General features: G+C 43.3%; 1 protein-coding gene across 1 annotated transcript in view; it reads left to right on the forward strand.

The window, feature by feature from the left end:
- Positions 1 to 19,707, forward strand: part of LOC126176347 (diuretic hormone receptor-like) — a 171,403-nt gene that overhangs the window by 130,470 nt on the left and 21,226 nt on the right. The window contains exon 7 of the mRNA XM_049923499.1: positions 3,532 to 3,660. Coding sequence (XP_049779456.1) covers positions 3,532 to 3,660 — 129 coding nt within the window. The remainder of the gene's footprint in view (positions 1 to 3,531; positions 3,661 to 19,707) is intronic.

The raw sequence follows: 19,707 nt of genomic DNA on the forward strand, positions 1-19,707 counted from the left end.
ATCAACGTGAAATAGTTCCATTGTGCTAATTTCTATATGTAATTAGAGCATTACATAGAAATAATCGACGACCCTATGAAAATTATATCTTGAAGATACCCTCCAACCCTGCGACGATCGATTCATTAGAAGTGCCCTTCGAGTGACTAGTAGTGTTAGACTTTACGCTGGAGTGTGTCTGTTACGAACTCGCCTCGATCAACCCAGTTACTCTTTTGCTTTGTTTAGTTGCAACTAAAAACTGCAACTAGATCTTTAAGAAAATAAAATCCTTCTCCTCGTTTTTCGCGATGGTGGCAACACATTTTATGATAATCACTAACTACTCTCCTTCTCTAAATAGCAAAAGATCTTTCAACTGACGTTTAGGAAAGTGGCTGTAGTATGTTGAAAAAAATAAATGCAAATTCATTAAGTGGTGTGGCCAGACTAGCAGGTCCTACCACAATGGGTTTTTGATTCCAGTCACATTCTGCAGAGATTTCACTCATTCAGTCGAAATCACAAATATACTGTGTGCCTTGTTTAAGAGTGGATTTCTGCCTCGAAGGAAGATCCAAGTACTACGTCTGCAAATTGCGCTCCTTTAGCCTGACAAGTATATTACGATGGCGTGCTGAAAAGTAACATCTCCGAACTTTTTACTCTGTTCTCAGTATCGGTTGAGGTATTTCATGTCACACATATTACCGGATCGACTTCACGGCTTCGCTGAGGCAAGTCGCAACCGTGCGTCGCTAGAGGGCTCCGAACTGTAGCGCATAACACGGCCAGGGCTGAGTGTAACGTAAATAAGTCGGTAAGTGAGTAACAGTGTGCTGTAATCTAGTTTCTGAAATCGAAGAGTTCGTCCACACATTAAGTTCCCTCTTCTTCAGCATCGCAATACCAGACTACACACAAGCGCAGCGACATATGCAGTTATCCAGCCCCTGGCGTTCACTATCATCGATCATCCTCAACAGTCGTGGGCTGGCCCCATCCGCTATTCATCTCTCTCCAAAATTTAAAGGAGAAATTATATGACTTTACTTTGGTAGTGTTGAAGCGGTGCAAGGAGAGGTGAGGTTGCGTCAGCGTAAACGAAGTCAAACATTATATAGTGACGGTACCAACGAACGTGCGTGTCGTTGGGAGAAATATGTTCATCACCAGGGTGACTATGTTGAGAAATAAATATGTATACATGAAGAATAAAGAGGCAGAATGTTAATAAAGTTGGGTTTATTCAAAACATTTAATAGTTTTCATATAAAAGATTCGGAGGCATTACGTTTAAGAGCGCCCTCTTATTTTAGTCAAAACTCTGCTTAAAGTTTCATCTATTTTTTCGAATGTGGGCCCTAGAATGGAGTGAATACCTATTCGGACCAACATAGTTCACTTTCAGTTATACTTACAATATATGGTAGTCAAGAGAATCGTAAATATCACTGAAGAGACACATAAAAGATGATGATATGATGCAAGAGAAATATCATGATTCTTATCATTAACAACTCCACACAACAGCTGTGAGTTCTCGACATGGAACGATGAGGGATATTCCTCAGCGGCGAGGAAAAAGTTACTTGCTAGGCTATACTGACATACTAGTCTGCAAACAAACAGTTAAGGAGAAACAATTAAAAATGTGGCCACCTTATGATACTTTTGAGATCAACAGCGATAGTAGGGAAGGCAGGGAGAGAGAGAGAGAGAGAGAGAGAGAGAGAGAGAGAGAGGGAGAGTGAGAGACGGGATGGCCTAGAGTCTAGAGAGGGATGGGGGAGAGGGTGCGTTAAACGATCGTAAGGACTCAAGCATTTCGAAGAATACACTTTCCCGTCAACTATAAATTTATGAATGCAAACGCCGTACGATTTACATAGTGTGAGCTACATCACAGATCATCTTCTGATTTGTTGAGAAAGGTTTGGGTATGCTGATGGAGAGATCTGGTGGGCATTTCTCTGCTCTGCAAAGAATGGAGGCGTTGCATATTTTATAGGTAGTGAAATTCAAATTTACAATTTCAGTAGCATTGCCTCTCAAGTACCCAATTTGTAGATATCTTTAATTGCTTGCTAGACACGAGTTTTTGTTGTAACATACCTACACTGACGAGCCAATACATTTGATGACTTGCTTAATGGTGTGGTACTGAACTTTGGAACGAAATACAGCAGTGATAATAATTGCAATAGATTCTACAAGTAATAGGTACGTTTCCGAAGGTATGTGGCGTTAGATGTCCACATGCAGATAACGCAATTCCCTTAAACTACGTGCCGATATTTAGCTGGAGCTCGGTAGCGTTCCATATGAGTTCTATAGCATTCACATCAGGTGAATCTGGTGGAGAAGCTATCAAAGTGAATTCACTCTTATGATCCTTAATCCATTCTAGCACGATTGTGGTCTTGATTCACAGACAGTAATCGTGCTGGAATATGCCATCGCCATCATGGGTGGCATCAAGCATAGAGTAATGCAGGTGGTTCAAAATAATATACGTAGCTGTACCTTCGTTTACTACCAAGGTGCCATGGAAACCCAGGTGAATGTCCGCTGTTGCATAATTACTGACTGCACAGGCCTATGTCTTTGACCTGATTCACGTCTGGAGCAGCAGTTTACCTGGATGACCATCGACCTGATGCAACAACCAACGTGATTCATGCAATACTGCAACAAGTTCGCTTTGATCCGCGGTACAGTGACCATGATTTCGTGACCATTGCAGTTGTAGTTGATGATGTCTTTAGATCGACATGATCACACGTATGTGTGGTATGCTGCGGAGTTTATTGTCAAAATATGTGAGATGGGCGGTGTACTAGGAAACACTTGGTCTTGCTCCTGCAGCGCCGTCGTTCTCTGTGGTGAACTCCGCTACAGATAGCGATGTGTTTTGGAAAGCAGGCCAGTGTCCAGCCTCCAGGTTCTGTGGTGAGACGTGGACGTTCAACAATTTGTGCGTTCACCGTCCTTTAACTACCTTCCAGAGATGTTCATGTCTGTACCACTTGAACTGCCGACCAGCTTCGCACTTTTCCGAGAAGCTTGTTGCTAGTGGTCTGCCATATAACACTCTGCTCTCCCTCAGAGCCACTTGGGTCATAAGATTCCACATTTGCGGAACGAATTTGTCTCAGCCTCACTTTTACACTTTCATTACCTCATTAGGCACCCACAATTCCAACAGGCGTCACTGTGTCTCAGGGTGGGCATTGACCATAATGTTTTGGTCATCAGTGTGCTTGCTCTGTTTCCCTATATTTCAGAGGCAAGTTTGTGTGAGACGTTTCATAGTAACAGCCACGTACAGTTTTCAGCTAGTAGGTGGATGTGGTATTATTTTAGTGAATGTCCTTCTTTGCTGCTATTCGGTAATTTATACAACGAAAAATATATCATTCTTACAGATTATCTAAACTTTTTAGTCACACTGATATTCTCCATAAAAACTTGATACAACATAAAACCTTGTATTTTCTCGACAGCACAACGATGAAAGTGGAGGGGTTTATTATGTATTGTGTGACACAGGTGCAGACGACGGAACCACTCATGCGCCATTGCCCTTGGATGAGTCCCGACAGCTACGACTGGCTGTTCCAGGCTCCAGCCATCGCCGTACTGGCTCTCAACCTCATCTTCCTAGTCATGATCATGTGGGTGAGTATGCCGCGCGTCTGCAGGTAAACTGGCCACAGATTTGATAAAAAAGGAAAGGAAGAGAGATTATGATTTAACGTTCCGTCAGCGACATCGTAAGAGACGGAGCACAAGCTTCAATTTGGTAATGACGGGGAAGAATACAGAATGCGAAATTTTTGATGCAACCTACACGGTGTTTGCCTTCAGCGATTTTGGAAAACTGTAGAAAACCTAAAGCTTTGCTGAAACTTCTTGATATATTAAACTTGTGTGGCGGACCGAGCCTGTCGCAGGCAAGTGTTCTTCCCGGAGTGCTTGCCTTGCAAGTTGGCTGGAGAACTTCTGTTAATTTAGGAACTTAGGAGACGAAGTACTAGTGAAAGTAAAGCCATGAGGACGGGTCGTAAGTCGTGCCTGGATAGCTCAATGGTACAGAACTTGCCCGAGAGAGGCAAAGGTCTCGAGTTTTAATCTCGGTCCGGTACACACTTTTAACCTGCCAGGAAGTATCACATCAGCGCATATTCCGCTGCAGAGTGAAACTTTCATTCCTAAAGCTGGAGTGCTGAAAGGTTATTTCAACCACCGTCCTGAGGCACCCGAGTTATTGTATATTTTCAATGTGTCACCTCAGTCGGTTTTGCACAGATTATCGGTTGATGAATCGATCATGAATATAAAGCTATGGTTTCTGTCACAGATATATTTTGTACAAGAATCAGCGTATCAGCTCGCAGTGTATGTGACAGGTGCATACTACACAGTCACCTAAAATAAGTAAAACCAGGAACACTGATACTTGACTAGTAAGGCGCAAACATTTCCATGCTATTATGGTACGAATTCTGTCATCATGTTACGTCCATAAAACGTCTCATGCGGACCTACATCGCTGGACATTAATACTGAAACATGACGAAGGTTATCAAAGAACAAAATTTTACTTATTGTGTGTGTAGTAGGGAAAAGTACATGATTAAATTTGTAGGTGGTTTAGAGGTTTAGCTAGTGACGGCTTGGGAAAGGTAAGGTGGTGGTAAATGTTAAAGAAAATTTTGTTTAATTTTAACATGAGCTAATTTGTATTTATCCTTTCGTATTAGCAACATCAAAAGAACACGGTGACTCCAAATTTACATGTTCATTACTACACTAGGCTCAGCTGATAAAACTTCACAGATTATCCCAAAGGCAATCTCATCATAAAGGGAAGGTCTAGTATTCACAAACAACTATTACATAGATTCCATTATTTACATCCACATGAATGCAATAAAAGCGTAATTTGAACACACATTAGAGACGGCGTACTAAATTCTCAGATACCCTGTAGTTAATCCGCCAGAGGAAAACAGAAAACTTAATCAGGTATACGCTGAAATTTGTTCTGCCAATACTAAGGCTTAATCTTCAATAATTATAATTTCGACCATCTAAGCTTTACACAAAACAATGAATGCATAGTACGCGATTTACACACTTTTGCAGTATAAGTCGTCCCATGCAGTTTCATGAGCCTCTGGTCTAGTTAGCATGAACCCATTCTTTTGCTTCTTGAAGCGTGCAATAGTGCTCATATCCCTTGCCCAGTTCCATCAGAGAATTGTAACCAAATAAATTCAGAGGCTGTGGCGAGCGTAAATAAGATCCAACCTTAAACAGAGACGGCAACTATTACACATCAGTACTCAACAGAATTTGGTTAATCAATTCTATAACAAAAAAAAGTGGCCCAAACCAAAACTTTCGCCGCAATAACCTTCAATAATTACGAAATACAGACCAATTTTAGCAGTTCACACTTGTTAATAATTATGCTTTTAGTGACTTTGAACGCAGTACCTCAAAGCATGCTTCCGGGACCATTGATTATACAACACCACCGAGATGAACAAAACAGTTAGTACTATCAAGAGAGGAACACAGACAAGCAGATGATATTTAACACAAACGCACCCACATCCGTGAGGAAGAAACAACACCACCACGAAGCAGATTTCGCAACGGTGTCAAACAAGAATGAAAACCCCCGATTAATTATAATAATCTTCCTCTTACTGCAACCATAAAACCTGTAATACACATAACAGGCAGTTAAGGTGAGCTCATATTATGGCTAGTGTCACGTGAAATATTTACTTAACTAAACGGCGTAGTAGTTCTTAATTCATGAGCACTTCACGAATAGGACACACTAACTGGTAAGGAACCTGCTAACTGCATTCACAAAATGGCAAACAAGCCGTCCACCATTCGCCTTGTAATTGAACCTAAGGTTCAAATCGTATACTGTTATATTAAATTGAAGGAATGATATCCGGCGCGAAAGGCACCACACTGTTCAATGGGCAATACTAGACGTTCAACCCCTATACGCAGTGCTTACTACTGGGAGCTTAACGCCACTGACATTCACTTGCCAGCCTTAGCAAGAGAAGTAAAGCTTAACAACACCAGCTAAATTAACGATCCTGACTGATGTACCAGCAGCAGCAGGTCTGTAAAGTGGCACAAATGACTTCAGCTTGTAACACGCCCAGGAGTACTATTGGGGGTGGGGGACCCTTAAACTGGTTGTCGGTTCTGCTTATCTTGACCCGGTGGTCGTACTGTTCTGCTTCAAACTGCTGCTGGCTTGCTGAAATTATCTATCTAAATATGCAAGTGGGTTTAGGGGAGCCACGCAACGTCAAGCACAACACTGTCCTACGTCTTATATGCACATCTGTATTCTGAGACGATAAGAGAAATCACAGGTTGCACTGCTTACAGTCTAAGTCATAAGTTTCGATGTCAGTTGACAGTCTTGATGATTATCTGGCCACAATATCACTTGGACGAGCGTACGCGTACCGAACACGGCGCGGATGATTGTTGATAATGCGAAAGCCGAATAATCGAAAGTTCTTACGGTCACCACGCATACACAGATTTCTTTAGGTACCATTCCTCCTTGACACTGTCCGCAAAGTTAATTTTTCAGATCTCAGCTCTCATTTGTACGAGCGTGCGCGTAACCGTCTCGGCGCTGCTGATTGATGATAATGCGGAAACGTGATGATCGAACGCACGTTCTCACGCTCGCTACAAGACACTGGCATTTGACTGCACTCTTTTATGGTAACTAATTTCTACTGATTCACATCAGTTCATTCTGGGAGACCGAACAGGGCGCGGATGATTGATAGTTTACGGTGCGACACACTGCGAGAGGATACACAAATACGTTATCGGCGGCACTGTTCATTTTTAATTACTTCTTGACGCACTTTCCTCTGAGTCATTCCCATATTTCATTACTTTACTGTAATAGCACTTGTAGCAACACTTCAACTTCCATACAAACAATGCTTCTCACATGCAGAGCTACCCACAACACAACATAACAGATCCGTGTCCCGCGCTCGACTCTCTACAGACGCGGCTGCCCGCAAAGATAATCCATAACTAAGCCTGTGATATGACAATACGCTTACAAGCTGAGTCTTAATCAACATATGCTGGGCACACACCCCGACTATTAAAGCCGCAACCTAATCGAGTGGCACACAGTCAGATTCAAAAAACGAAGGGACGCTCTTAAAGGAAAATACGTATCTTGAATCACCGCAATTCTCACCGTGTTCTCGATACTGAACGGAGTACAGGTTCCTCAGCAGTTGTCACTGCACTTACGGCCTCACGTATGAAGGTCAACTAGCCACTGGCCCCGACAGCAGGGACACCGGAGAGCAGCGTCGCCGGGTTCCTCGCTAAACCCGGCCTGCTCCGCGTCAACACCGCCCTGCAGCACACTCAGTCTACGAGAGACACGAGCTATTATTTATTGGGTTTGACTTCTCTCGGCAGCCGGAGTGGCCGAGCGGTTCTAGGCGCTTCAGTTTTGAACCGCGCGACCGCTACGGTCGCAGGTTCGAATCCTGCCTCGGGCATGGATATGTGTGATGTCCTTAGGTGAGTTAGGTTTAAGTAGTTCTAAGTCGAAGGGACTGATGACCTCAGATGTTAAGTCTCCTAGTGCTTAGAGGCATTTGAACCATTTTTTCTTTCATTCGCCTCGAAGCCCCCACACTGATCGCTGTGTGCATATTTTGTTGTACCCCAGATGTCAACGCAGTGCCCATACGGATATTCGTCTTGTTGCAAACAAAGACATTTTCTTGACGATACCTTCTAGGGTTATGTTATAGCACAGAACAGTAAAGGAGTAGAAGTCAGGAAATGTTATTAAGACTCATTTGCACTACCACTAGCAAATTCAGTCGTATCAGAGACCGAGGTGGAAACAGGGAGCGAGCCAGTCACAAGTGGGTTAGGTCTACGACACATTACGACACCGTCTGCCGAGTGAGTTAACGCATTCAGCAGAAAGTAAACAGCAACAGAAAACCGTAGGGCGCGAGGCAAGCATATTTTTTAGCTCTTAAGATGTATTGCAAGGAACTCTAACTCTTTCACAAGAGCACTAGCGGAAATCTGACGCAATAGTCAACAGCCTGTTCAGAGAAGATAACAGACTAGGAAGAGCACATGCAGTCATTACGAACCGAGGCTTGCGTCTTAGCCTCACGTCATCTCCATTTATACAGACCAGCTCTCCGGCTGCCGTCATGAGTTGATCATTGGAATCGATGGTGCTCAATTCCAAGATTACAATACTACAGTGGAACTATGTACTAGATGGCCCAGCACACACTATGAACTAGCCGAAAATGTATTCAAGACAGTGCCCTTCTGCTGCTCGTCACCTACAATCAACTGACAGAGAAACTAACTGTCTTCCGACAACACCACATCACAGAGCGCTGCCAGTACAGGACTTGAACGTAGAAACTATCAACAGGACCTCTTTGGGTCCACATTGCTGTTCAATAGCCATGCACCTCCGGTTGCTGAAACCTACCAGGGTTAGAGAGGAGATCAACCGACCACATGACTAACGACACCCGGTACATCGCGCATCATAGAATTCGGAGGGGGACCGAAAACACTCCAGCACTCAGCAAGAACTGGTTACCGCTGGGCAACTGCTCCACCTGCTCGTAGGAGCATGCAGTGACCCCATGTTCGCTGACAACCACATTTGGGCGTGCAACGGTTCAGCTGACTGGACGGACGTCAACTAGAATCCAATACGCATCTGAATGAGTAACAGCCGAGGCTATCGCGGAAGAACAACGACTTGTAAACATGAGAATAGAACAATGAACTCTAGTTATGTTTTACCAACGTCTTTGACGCTTCACAGGTTCCCAACACCTATCCTGACGTCATGCAGAGGTGTCTCGGCTCGTCTCTCTGTAGTGTAGTTGCAACGTTTCGACGAACTTCCTACTCGCCATCTTCAGGAGGAGTGTCCGGTTTAGTTCCAGTTCAGTTGCTTTATAGCAGCTGGGTCGCAGATTCCTCTTTCGAGGGTGTAACAGGTGGGCCAATCGAGTGTCCCTAGAAGAAATATCACTACTGGTTGGGAGTGCTGATGCCTGACCAGACGGGCACTGGCCACGAAATCTCCTCCGGTGGCAAGCGACAGCCCCTGTCATTTGGCTTTCAACAGAGGAGTTTGTGATTCAGTGGGTGTAAAGGAACAGAACTGGACGTAAACTCGACATTTAACCCGGAGATTACGAGTAGAAAGATTGTCGAAGCGTTGCAACAATTTGATACCGTGACTCGGCTGATAACAAGAGAAGTTATCATCAGTGGAATTTGCCAAGAAGACCTGAATTCCCATAAAACATCTTTACTGACTTGCACGGCCGAGTGAACGATGTCTGTCCTCTCGGGCCCCTGTCATATGCTGCCGTTTCGATCCTACATGGCGCTCAGTGTGCGCCCCCCCCCCCCCTTCCCCCGTTAGCTGTGCTGCGCAACAATTAACTAGCTACTGAATGACACACGCAGGCAGACATGAATCATAACATGACATCCTCACAAAAAAACAACATTCGAATGCGATTTATGAATGGTAAATCCCGTGCATAAGCTTCCTTTATACATAATATAGATGTTGCTACTTCTTACCAATTTTTATATGATCGAACTCAAATAATAATCACTTGCATATCCAAAGATGTACCATGAAAATATGCTGTTTGTTCCATGCAGCCTTCATGAATGTTACTAATGTTAAATTTTAGTGAATAGCGTTTTACTTTGGTTAGTTGTCCTACTGTGTATCCTTCAGGTTTTTATGCTGTGAAGCTTCTCCATTGTCATAGATCCTATAAATGTGTCCATATAGCTGTGTTCAGGGACGTGTATTGCGCCCAAGAATGATCGTCTGCTGTCCTACGATTCTGAATTCCCGTTGGTAGCGACATGTATTGAGGCGACAAAAGTCATGGGACACCTAATATCGTGTCGGACCTCTTCTAACCGCGCGTAGTACAACAACTCGACGTGCCATGGACTCAAAAAGTCGTTGGAAGTTCACTGCAAAAATATTGGCATGCTGCCTCTTTAGCCACCCGTAATTTCTAAAGTGTTGCCGGTGCAGGATGTTGTGCACGATCCGACTTCTCGGTTAAGTACCATAAATGTTCGATGGAATTCATGAGGGACGATGTGGGTTGCCATGTCATTCGCTCGATTTGTCTAGAATATTCTTCAATCCAAACACGTATAGCTATGGCCTGGTGACATGGCTTCGTTGTTTGGCAACATGAAGTCCATGATTGGCTGTAGATGGCCTCCCGGTAGCAGAACATAAGCATTTCCAGTCAATAATCTGTTCAGCTGCACAAGAGGACACAGTCCATTCCATGCAAACACAGCCCACACTGTTATGGAACCACCACCTGCTTGCACAGTGCCTGTTGACAACTTGGCTCCACGATTCGTCGGATCTGCGTCACACTCGAACCTTATCAACTGAAATGTGGACTTATCTGACCAGGTCACGGGTTTCCAGTCCTCTAGGGTTCGACGAATATGGTCACGACGCCAGGAGAGGCGCTGCAGGCGGTGTCGTGCTGTTAACAACGGCACTTGGGTCTGCCATACCAGATTAACGCCAGATTTCACCGTACCGTCCTAGCGGATACGTTCATCGTACGTCCCACATTGATTTCTGTGGTTATTTCACGCAGTTTGCTTTTCTGATAGCACTGACAACTCTACACAAACACTGCTGTTCTCTGTTATTAAGTGAAGGCTGTTGGCCACTGCGTTGTCCGCGTGAGAGGTAACGTCTGAAATTTAAAACTGAAACAAATGAGCCCTCGGTCACTATTATTTGTAGTCTTATTGGCCAGTAGTCAACACTTCTAGGAGCGCCTTCATCAGAATTGAAACAATTAAAATGGCCTGATGAAGGCACTCTTAGAAGTGTTGCAATCTGGTCAGTAAGACTAAAAACAACAGTGTTTCAATTTTAATTAAGAAACGGTTACTGAAGAAAGCAGTCATGTTTAAAATTTTGTCAGAAATGTTGTATTCTCGACACACTCTTAGCACTGTGGCTCTCAGAATATTGAATTCCCCTCCGATTTCCGAAATGGAATGTTCCATGACTCTAGCCCCAACTACCATACTGTGTTCAATGTATGTTAATTCCTGTCATCTGAAACCTTTTCACGTCAATCACCAGAGTACAAACGACACCTCTGCCAATGCACTGTCCTTTTGTAGTGTTTGCTGTACTACCACCTCTTGTATATGTCTGTATCGCTATCCCATGAATTACGTCAACACAGTTTATTATTGGCCTACGATGGGAACACTCAGTGCCTCCATCATAACGGGCACTGTCATTCAAGAATAATTAAATTTAGGAGATAAAAATTTCATTTGACCATTGGACTCTCTGTAGTAGGTGTGAATAAGTTTGGGGGATAACACAGTTTTGTCAGCACAGCAAGAACAACGAAAGATCTATGAGATTTTGCGGTATCAGTGATTAGGAAACTACTTGATTAATTACGCGAAAGGTTGCCTTTCGTGGTATAACACTTCCGTACTGGAAATCATTATTGAGTTATTAAACGACTTAGTAAAAGTAATCGACGTCCCAGTACTGCAGAAATGTAGTTCGTAATTCAGCAGAAAGTCGTGCCAGTGAAGTTGAGATTACAACGTCTACTGCACAGCGTCGTGATGAAGGGAGAAATTAGTTGCAGAATCTGAGTGGGACGTGCTCTGTATTCAGGAGTACGCAGTCTGTTTGATATTCACGCTGGATGTGCCCATTTAGGTTGCTGCAACAGGCGTTCTATTAGGAACTAACTCACTGTGTCGCAAAGGCACCGCAAGCGTCCCACACAAAATTGAAATTTGGTTGATATTAAGTCCTGTAACAAAGAAACAAACTATGCCAGCAGTGAATTAGGAAGTTAGAATATTACCTTTCATCGAAACTGGAGCTGAACGTTGTTTCATGCCATGATTTTGATTTGGTGATGACAACAGCCGAAGTTCAGTTATAAATGAGGAAATATACTAAGAGTTTTAGACGACTTTACTCACAAAAGTACTTTTCACTAGTACTGCTTTTCGTCTGGAAAAATACTTTCTTATTTTCGACATTCTTTCATTTCAGATTGCAAATATCTACATCTTACCAGGTTTTTAAACTCTTAGTGAGAGTTTCTCGTTGCCATAAATAGCCGAAGTAGATCTCTTTAATTATAGCTCCTACCAACAGTTTCCCCTGCTCCAAGACTCTTCAGTAGCCCAAAAAATTCTCAAACAAACTCTCACAAGTTACATTGTATCACATATTACTTGTCTGTAATAGTGCAGCGGCCAAGCGGCCAGAAGATAGGTTGAGGAGTGGTGTGGGGCTCGATTGTGGGGCTGGATTAGCTAATGAACACATAACACTGCGAAACACATTTATTGCAAATGAAATTGCCCAGATGGTGAACGGTCTGTTTATTATAACGTTAATTGAGCATGTCCACAATGAACATAAACAAGCATGCACTGCAGATGAAAACTTAATTGTAACTTCTTATTTAAATCTTTAAACGTTCAATTAACTTTGAACTCCATAAAAAACTGCGGCTGCAAGCCGAAGAGTCCTTACAATGACAAAAATTACTTCTGGTCGCAAACAAAGACTTGGCCTCTATCGATACATGAGGCAAATATGATAATCACTCAAAGGTAAATAGTACTGCCGCGCCACTGCTCCAAGTGTCATAGGGGAAAGGAAACTATTGTAAAAAGTAATATCGGACATTTGACAGACATAACGACCTTTCATCAAAAGATGCAAGTCAATAAAAAAAGAATTACAGCAGTCTGAAGTTTATGCACACTCTATGAATTACACAGTAGTTTCTGTCACTGAACATTCCTGTAGAGACAGAAATAAAACATGTCATATTGTCGCTGTGTAAGAGGGCTGATACTGTACCAGAAAAGGAACACCGTTTAAATCAAGGCATGACCTTAGTACAATAAGTGAAACCTAACACTTTGGGATATCAGCCATTAAATTAAATCACCAAGAAATTAATGGCACTGGGTGTATGTCGATCACCCAGTGACATTGTGGGCACTTTTCACAATAAATCGACAAGTATTGTCCCTGTTCCGCGCTCGTAGGTACCATACCGTGCCTTTTACACGTCTTTCCCGGCGCTCGGGGGTCACGGCACCAAGTTACGAGTCCTGAAGATGGGCTTATAAAAGCCCGAAACCGGTCGTGTGATAATAAAAGAACTTTACAACTGTAGCGGAATTTTCAACCTCTGCTATAATGCGAAGTTGTGGATGTTCCTCCATCTTGATTGTTTGTACTTTTAATGCAGTTTACTCCTCCTCCAACCCTGTCCCCTCTCCGCTTCATATCACTCATCACTTCTTAAAACCCCGTCTCTTTCTTTTAGTTCCTTTTACAATATGTTGGTGCATTCTATATATTGGATTTTAGTCAGAAATGATTGTTATTGGCATGGAAACAATATCCTAAACGTGTTGTTGTTGTGGTCTTCAGTCCTGAGACTGGTTTGATGCAGCTCTCCATGCTACTCTATCCTGTGCAAGCTTCTTCATCTCCCAGTACCTACTGCAACCTACATCTTTCTGAATCTGCTTAGTGTATTCATCTCTTGGTCTCCCTCTACGATTTTTACCCTCCACGCTGCCCTCCAATACTAAATTGGTGATCCCTTGATGCCTCAGAACATGTCCTACCAACCGATCCCTTCTTCTGGTCATGTTGTGCCACAAACTTCTCTTCTCCCCAATCCTATTCAATACTTCCTCATTAGTTATGTGATCTACCCATCTAATCTTCAGCATTCTTCTGTAGCACCACATTTCGAAAGCTTCTATTATCTTCTTGTCCAAACTATTTACCGTCCATGTTTCGCTTCCATACATGGCTACACTCCATACAAATACTTTCAGAAATGACTTCCTGACACTTAAATCTATACTTGATGTTAACAAATTTCTCTTCTTCAGAAACGCTTTCCTTGCCATTGCCAGTCTACATTTTATATTCTCTCTACTTCGACCATCATCAGTTATTTTGCTCCCCAAATAGCAAAACTCCTTTACTACTTTAAGTGTCTCATTTCCTAATCTAATACCCTCAAAATCACCCGACTTAATTCGACTACATTCCATTATCCTCGTTTTGCTTTTGTTGATGTTCATCTTATATCCTCCCTTCAAGACACTATCCATTCCGTTCAACTGCTCTTCCAAGTCCTTTGCTGTCTCTGACAGAATTACAATGTCATCGGCGAACCTCAACGTTTTTATTTCTTCTCCATGGATTTTAATACCTACTCCGAATTTTTCTTTTGTTTCCTTTACTGCTTGCTCAATATACAGATTGAAAAGCATCGGGGAGAGGCTACAATCCTGTCTTACTCCCTTCCCAACCACTGCTTCTCTTTTATGCCCCTCGACTCTTATAACTGCCATCTGGTTTCTGTACAAATTGTAAATAGCCTTTCGCTCCCTGTATTTTACCCCTGCCACCTTTAGAATTTTAAAGAGAGTATTCCAGTCAACATTGTCAAAAGCTTTCTCTAAGTCTAAATATGCCAGGAACGTAGGTTTGCCTTTCCTTAATCTTTCTTCTAAGATAAGTCGTAAGGTCAGTATTGCCTCACGTGTTCCAGTATTTCTACGGAATCCAAAAGTGATCTTCCCCGAGGTCGGCTTCTACTAGTTTTTCCATTCGTCTGTAAAGAATTCGTGTTAGTATTTTGCAGCTGTGTCTTATTAAACTGATTGTTCGGTAATTTTCACATCTGTCCACACCTGCTTTCTTTGGGATTGGTATTATTATATTCTTCTTGAAGTCTGAGGGTATTTCGCCTGTTTCATACATCTTGCTCACCAGATGGTAGAGTTTTGTCAGGACTGGCTCTCCCAAGGCCGTCAGTAGTTCCAATGGAATGTTGTCTACTCCGGGGGCCTTGTTTCGACTCTGGTCTTTCAGTGCTCTGTCAAACTCTTCACGCAGTATCGTATCTCCCATTTCATCTTCATCTACATCCTCTTCCATTTCCATAATATTGTCCTCAAGTGCATCGCCCTTGTATAGACCCTCTATATACTCCTTCCACCTTTCTGCTTTCCCTTCTTTGCTTAGAACTGGGTTTCCATCTGAGCTCTTGATGTTCATACAAGTGGTTCTCTTATCTCCAAAGGTCTCTTTAATTTTCCTGTAGGCAATATCTATCTTACCCCTAGTGAGATAAGCCTCCACATCCTTACATTTGTCTTCTAGCCATGCCTGCTTAGCCATTTTGCACTTCCTGTCGATCTCATTTTTGAGACGTTTGTATTCCTTTTTGCCTGCTTCACTTACTGCATTTTTATATTTTCTCCTTTCATCAATTAAATTCAATATTTCTTCTGTTACCCAAGGATTTCTACTAGCCCTCGTCTTTTTACCTACTTGATCCTCTGCTGCCTTCACTACTTCATCCCTCAAAGCTACCCATTCTTCTTCTACTGTATTTCTTTCCTCCATTCCTGTCAATTGTTCCCTTATGCTCTGCCTGAAACTCTCTACAACCTAAACGTAGAAACACAAATTTGTCTTACATTCACTTTTAAAATGTTACCTATAATCCCATTCTCCTTCACCCACCCTTTCGTTTCCCACCCTCTTTTCATTCTTTACTTTTAATTCTGGAAATTTATCATGTGTATAACTCCTGAGAACCACAGTGCTAGGAGTGCGCCGAGAATACAACATTTCTGACAAAGTTTTAAACATGACTGCTTGGTTTAGTAACCGTTTCTAAATTAAAAGATTCGTTACATCGTTATATGTAATTATGTGGAGTTATCTCGGATTCCTGTGAAACACTTTAATATCTAATATGTGAAATGGAAAGCAATTATGTAATTTAGTACCATTATCAATTCATCATTCCTCTTATCATTAATTTTCACTGATTATATGTAACTGTAGCTTTGGATGATTCAACTGATATTTGGCGGTGGGAGAGCTTAAGTTATGTAAGAAAATCTGGATAGTTGCTATGTACTACGGTGATGTTGATGTATGGCATTTTCAAGGCTGCGTCTTCGCAGGATTTTTATTTTATTTTATTTTATTTTGTTTTATTTTATTTTATTTTTTGCATTTTCCTACCTGCGAGGAACTTATTCATCTCATCCTAAGTTTTGCTATTATTGACGGTGTGGTAATGTATGAGTGCTGCCTGTTCTTCGATAGTAACTGCTGCAGTCCACAACAGATAATTTAATATTTTGTAAAATACACTGACCGAAGGAAAATTGCAACAGCACGAAGGAATTGTGCGACATAAACGAAAGTTGGTAGGTGTATTTCTACATCTGAAAGATGGTAACTGTTGAAATTTCGCGCATGTCGCATAACAGTGGTGCTAGTAGGGCGACTCTGGGAATACAAATCAGATTTACTTTAAATACACTCTGTAACGGCCGAGAACGTTGGTTACCTTTGAGATCGGACGTGATGGGCTGACGTTAGTAAGAATGCCTTTAAACCGACATAACCTCACTGAGTTTGAACGAGGTCGTGAAACAGGGCTACAAGAAGCTGAATTTTCCTTCCGCGAAATTTCAGTACTTCATAGGAATGTAACCACTGTACATAATTGCTGGAAATGGTGGTCACGAGATTGTACGGCCACAAGAAGATCAGTCTCCTGGCAATACCGAGAGGGATGACCATCGTGTTCGGCGTATGGTTCTCGCGCATCGTACTGCATCTGAAGCAGCAATTTGAGCAACAGTTGGCATCACAGTGAAACAACGAACTGTTGCAATTCGGCTAATTCAAGGACAGCTCCGAGCGGGACGACCCGTAGCCTGCACTCCACTGGCGCCAAACCACCGCCATTTGCGACTTCAGTGGCATCAAGCGAGAGCTCATTGGAACGAAGTGTGAAGGTCTGTATGTTTTATAATGAAAGCTTGTGCTGACCGACCAAGTCTAACAGACGTGGAACTCCATCCCACAAACCGACATCCGGCACCTGTGCAATACAATGCTTTCACATTTGCGACTTTGAATCCAACATTCTTGCTGTTACACCGATTTGTAATGTATCAGTATTACATATTTGCAGTGGCTTACCTTGCACTTACATTAACTTGTGATCTTGCAGTGTAACTCTGTTAAAATTATCTAGATAATTGTATTCTCTAAATGTCATTACCTTAACTACTTTTTTGGTCTAGCTATTTTTTTCATCAGTGCATTATACAGAGTGTTTGCTTTAACTAGAGACAACTGAATATCTCGACATTGACGAATCGTACGTATAATTTTTCTGTGAAATTTAGTAAATGGTATGCCTGGCTATGCTGTAAATGGCCACCTCCTCACCATCCCCCTTGCGTGGGCGTGATCAACTACGTATTTTCAAATGGAAACTCCTCATTTTTGTCGCATATTCGTATTCTGCGCCAAGGAAATACGTGCAGTTTACTTAAACAATTGTTTCCCATTCGTAGAAGATGGAGCTGTAGTCGACAAATGTCAGGCGTGCTTATGTTTGAAATTAAGAAACAACGAATTTGATTCTGTACTTCATTTATGATGGAGCTGTAATCGACAAATATCAGGCGTGCTTATGTTTGAAATTAAGAAACAACGAATTTTATTTTGTACTTCATTTATGATGTACACTCCTGGAAATTGAAATAAGAACACCGTGAATTCATTGTCCCAGGAAGGGGAAACTTTATTGACACATTCCTGGGGTCAGATACATCACATGATCACACTGACAGAACCACAGGCACATAGACACAGGCAACAGAGCATGCACAATGTCGGCACTAGTACAGTGTATATCCACCTTTCGCAGCAATGCAGGCTGCTATTCTCCCATGGAGACGATCGTAGAGATGCTGGATGTAGTCCTGTGGAACGGCTTGCCATGCCATTTCCACCTGGCGCCTCAGTTGGACCAGCGTTCGTGCTGGACGTGCAGACCGCGTGAGACGACGCTTCATCCAGTCCCAAACATGCTCAATGGGGGACAGATCCGGAGATCTTGCTGGCCAGGGTAGTTGACTTACACCTTCTAGAGCACATTGGGTGGCACGGGATACATGCGGACGTGCATTGTTCTGTTGGAACAGCAAGTTCCCTTGCCGGTCTAGGAATGGTAGAACGATGGGTTCGATGACGGTTTGGATGTACCGTGCACTATTCAGTGTCCCCTCGACGATCAGCAGTGGTGGACGGCCAGTGTAGGAGATCGCTCCCCACACCATGATGCCGGGTGTTGGCCCTGTGTGCCTCGGTCGTATGCAGTCCTGATTGTGGCGCTCACCTGCACGGCGCCAAACACGCATACGACCATCATTGGCACCAAGGCAGAAGCGACTCTCATCGCTGAAGACGACACGTCTCCATTCGTCCCTCCATTCACGCCTGTCGCGACACCACTGGAGGCGGGCTGCACGATGTTGGGGCGTGAGCGGAAGACGGCCTAACGGTGTGCGGGACCGTAGCCCAGCTTCATGGAGACGGTTGCGAATGGTCCTCGCCGATACTCCAGGAGCAACAGTGTCCCTAATTTGCTGGGAAGTGGCGGTGCGGTCCCCTACGGCACTGCGTAGGATCCTACGGTCTTGGCGTGCATCCGTGCGTCGCTGCGGTCCGGTCCCAGGTCGACGGGCACGTGCACCTTCCGCCGACCACTGGCGACAACATCGATGTACTGTGGAGACCTCACGCCCCACGTGTTGAGCTATTCGGCGGTACGTCCACCCGGCCTCCCGCATGCCCACTATACGCCCTCGCTCAAAGTCCGTCAACTGCACATACGGTTCACGTCCACGCTGTCGCGGCATGCTACCAGTGTTAAAGACTGCGATGGAGCTCCGTATGCCACGGCAAACTGGCTGACACTGACGTCGGCGGTGCACAAATGCTGCGCAGCTAGCGCCATTCGACGGCCAACACCGCGGTTCCTGGTGTGTCCGCTGTGCCGTGCGTGTGATCATTGCTTGTACAGCCCTCTCGCAGTGTCCGGAGCAAGAATGGTGGGTCTGACACACCGGTGTCCATGTGTTATTTTTCCATTTCCAGGAGTGTATATACCTTTTTTCAAAAATGGCTCTGAGTACTATGGGACTTAACCTCTGAGGTCATCAGTCCCCTAGAACTTAGAACTACTTAAACCTAACTAACCTAAGGACATCACACACATCCATGCCCGAGGCATGATTCCAACCTGTGACCGCAGCGGTCGCGCGGTTCCAGACTGTAGCGCCGAGAACCGCTCGGCCACGCCGGCCGGCTATACTTTTATGTTCTAACGGTTGATAATGATGCCCATAAGCTATTTGAGCGTTGTAAATGTGGTTGTATAGTATAAGTAATATGCCTAGACAAAATTTTTGGGGACATTGTTCCAGGAAAAGAGTGCTCAAGTAATATCAAAATTTAGTTAGTAAACACAGTGGTGGTCGCATATGAGCTTTTTCATTTTGATGACCGGTTTCGATTTGCTAGAGAGAACATCATCAGATCTACATTCTATGAAGAGGAATAAAGAATAATGCTTTAGTTACAATGAACATTAATATACAATAATGTAGTAAAAAAGCGCAGAATGTTTTAACCTTGGTGATAATACG

Source organism: Schistocerca cancellata, chromosome 3, assembly GCF_023864275.1.
Source record: "Schistocerca cancellata isolate TAMUIC-IGC-003103 chromosome 3, iqSchCanc2.1, whole genome shotgun sequence".
Lineage (NCBI taxonomy): Eukaryota > Metazoa > Arthropoda > Insecta > Orthoptera > Acrididae > Schistocerca > Schistocerca cancellata.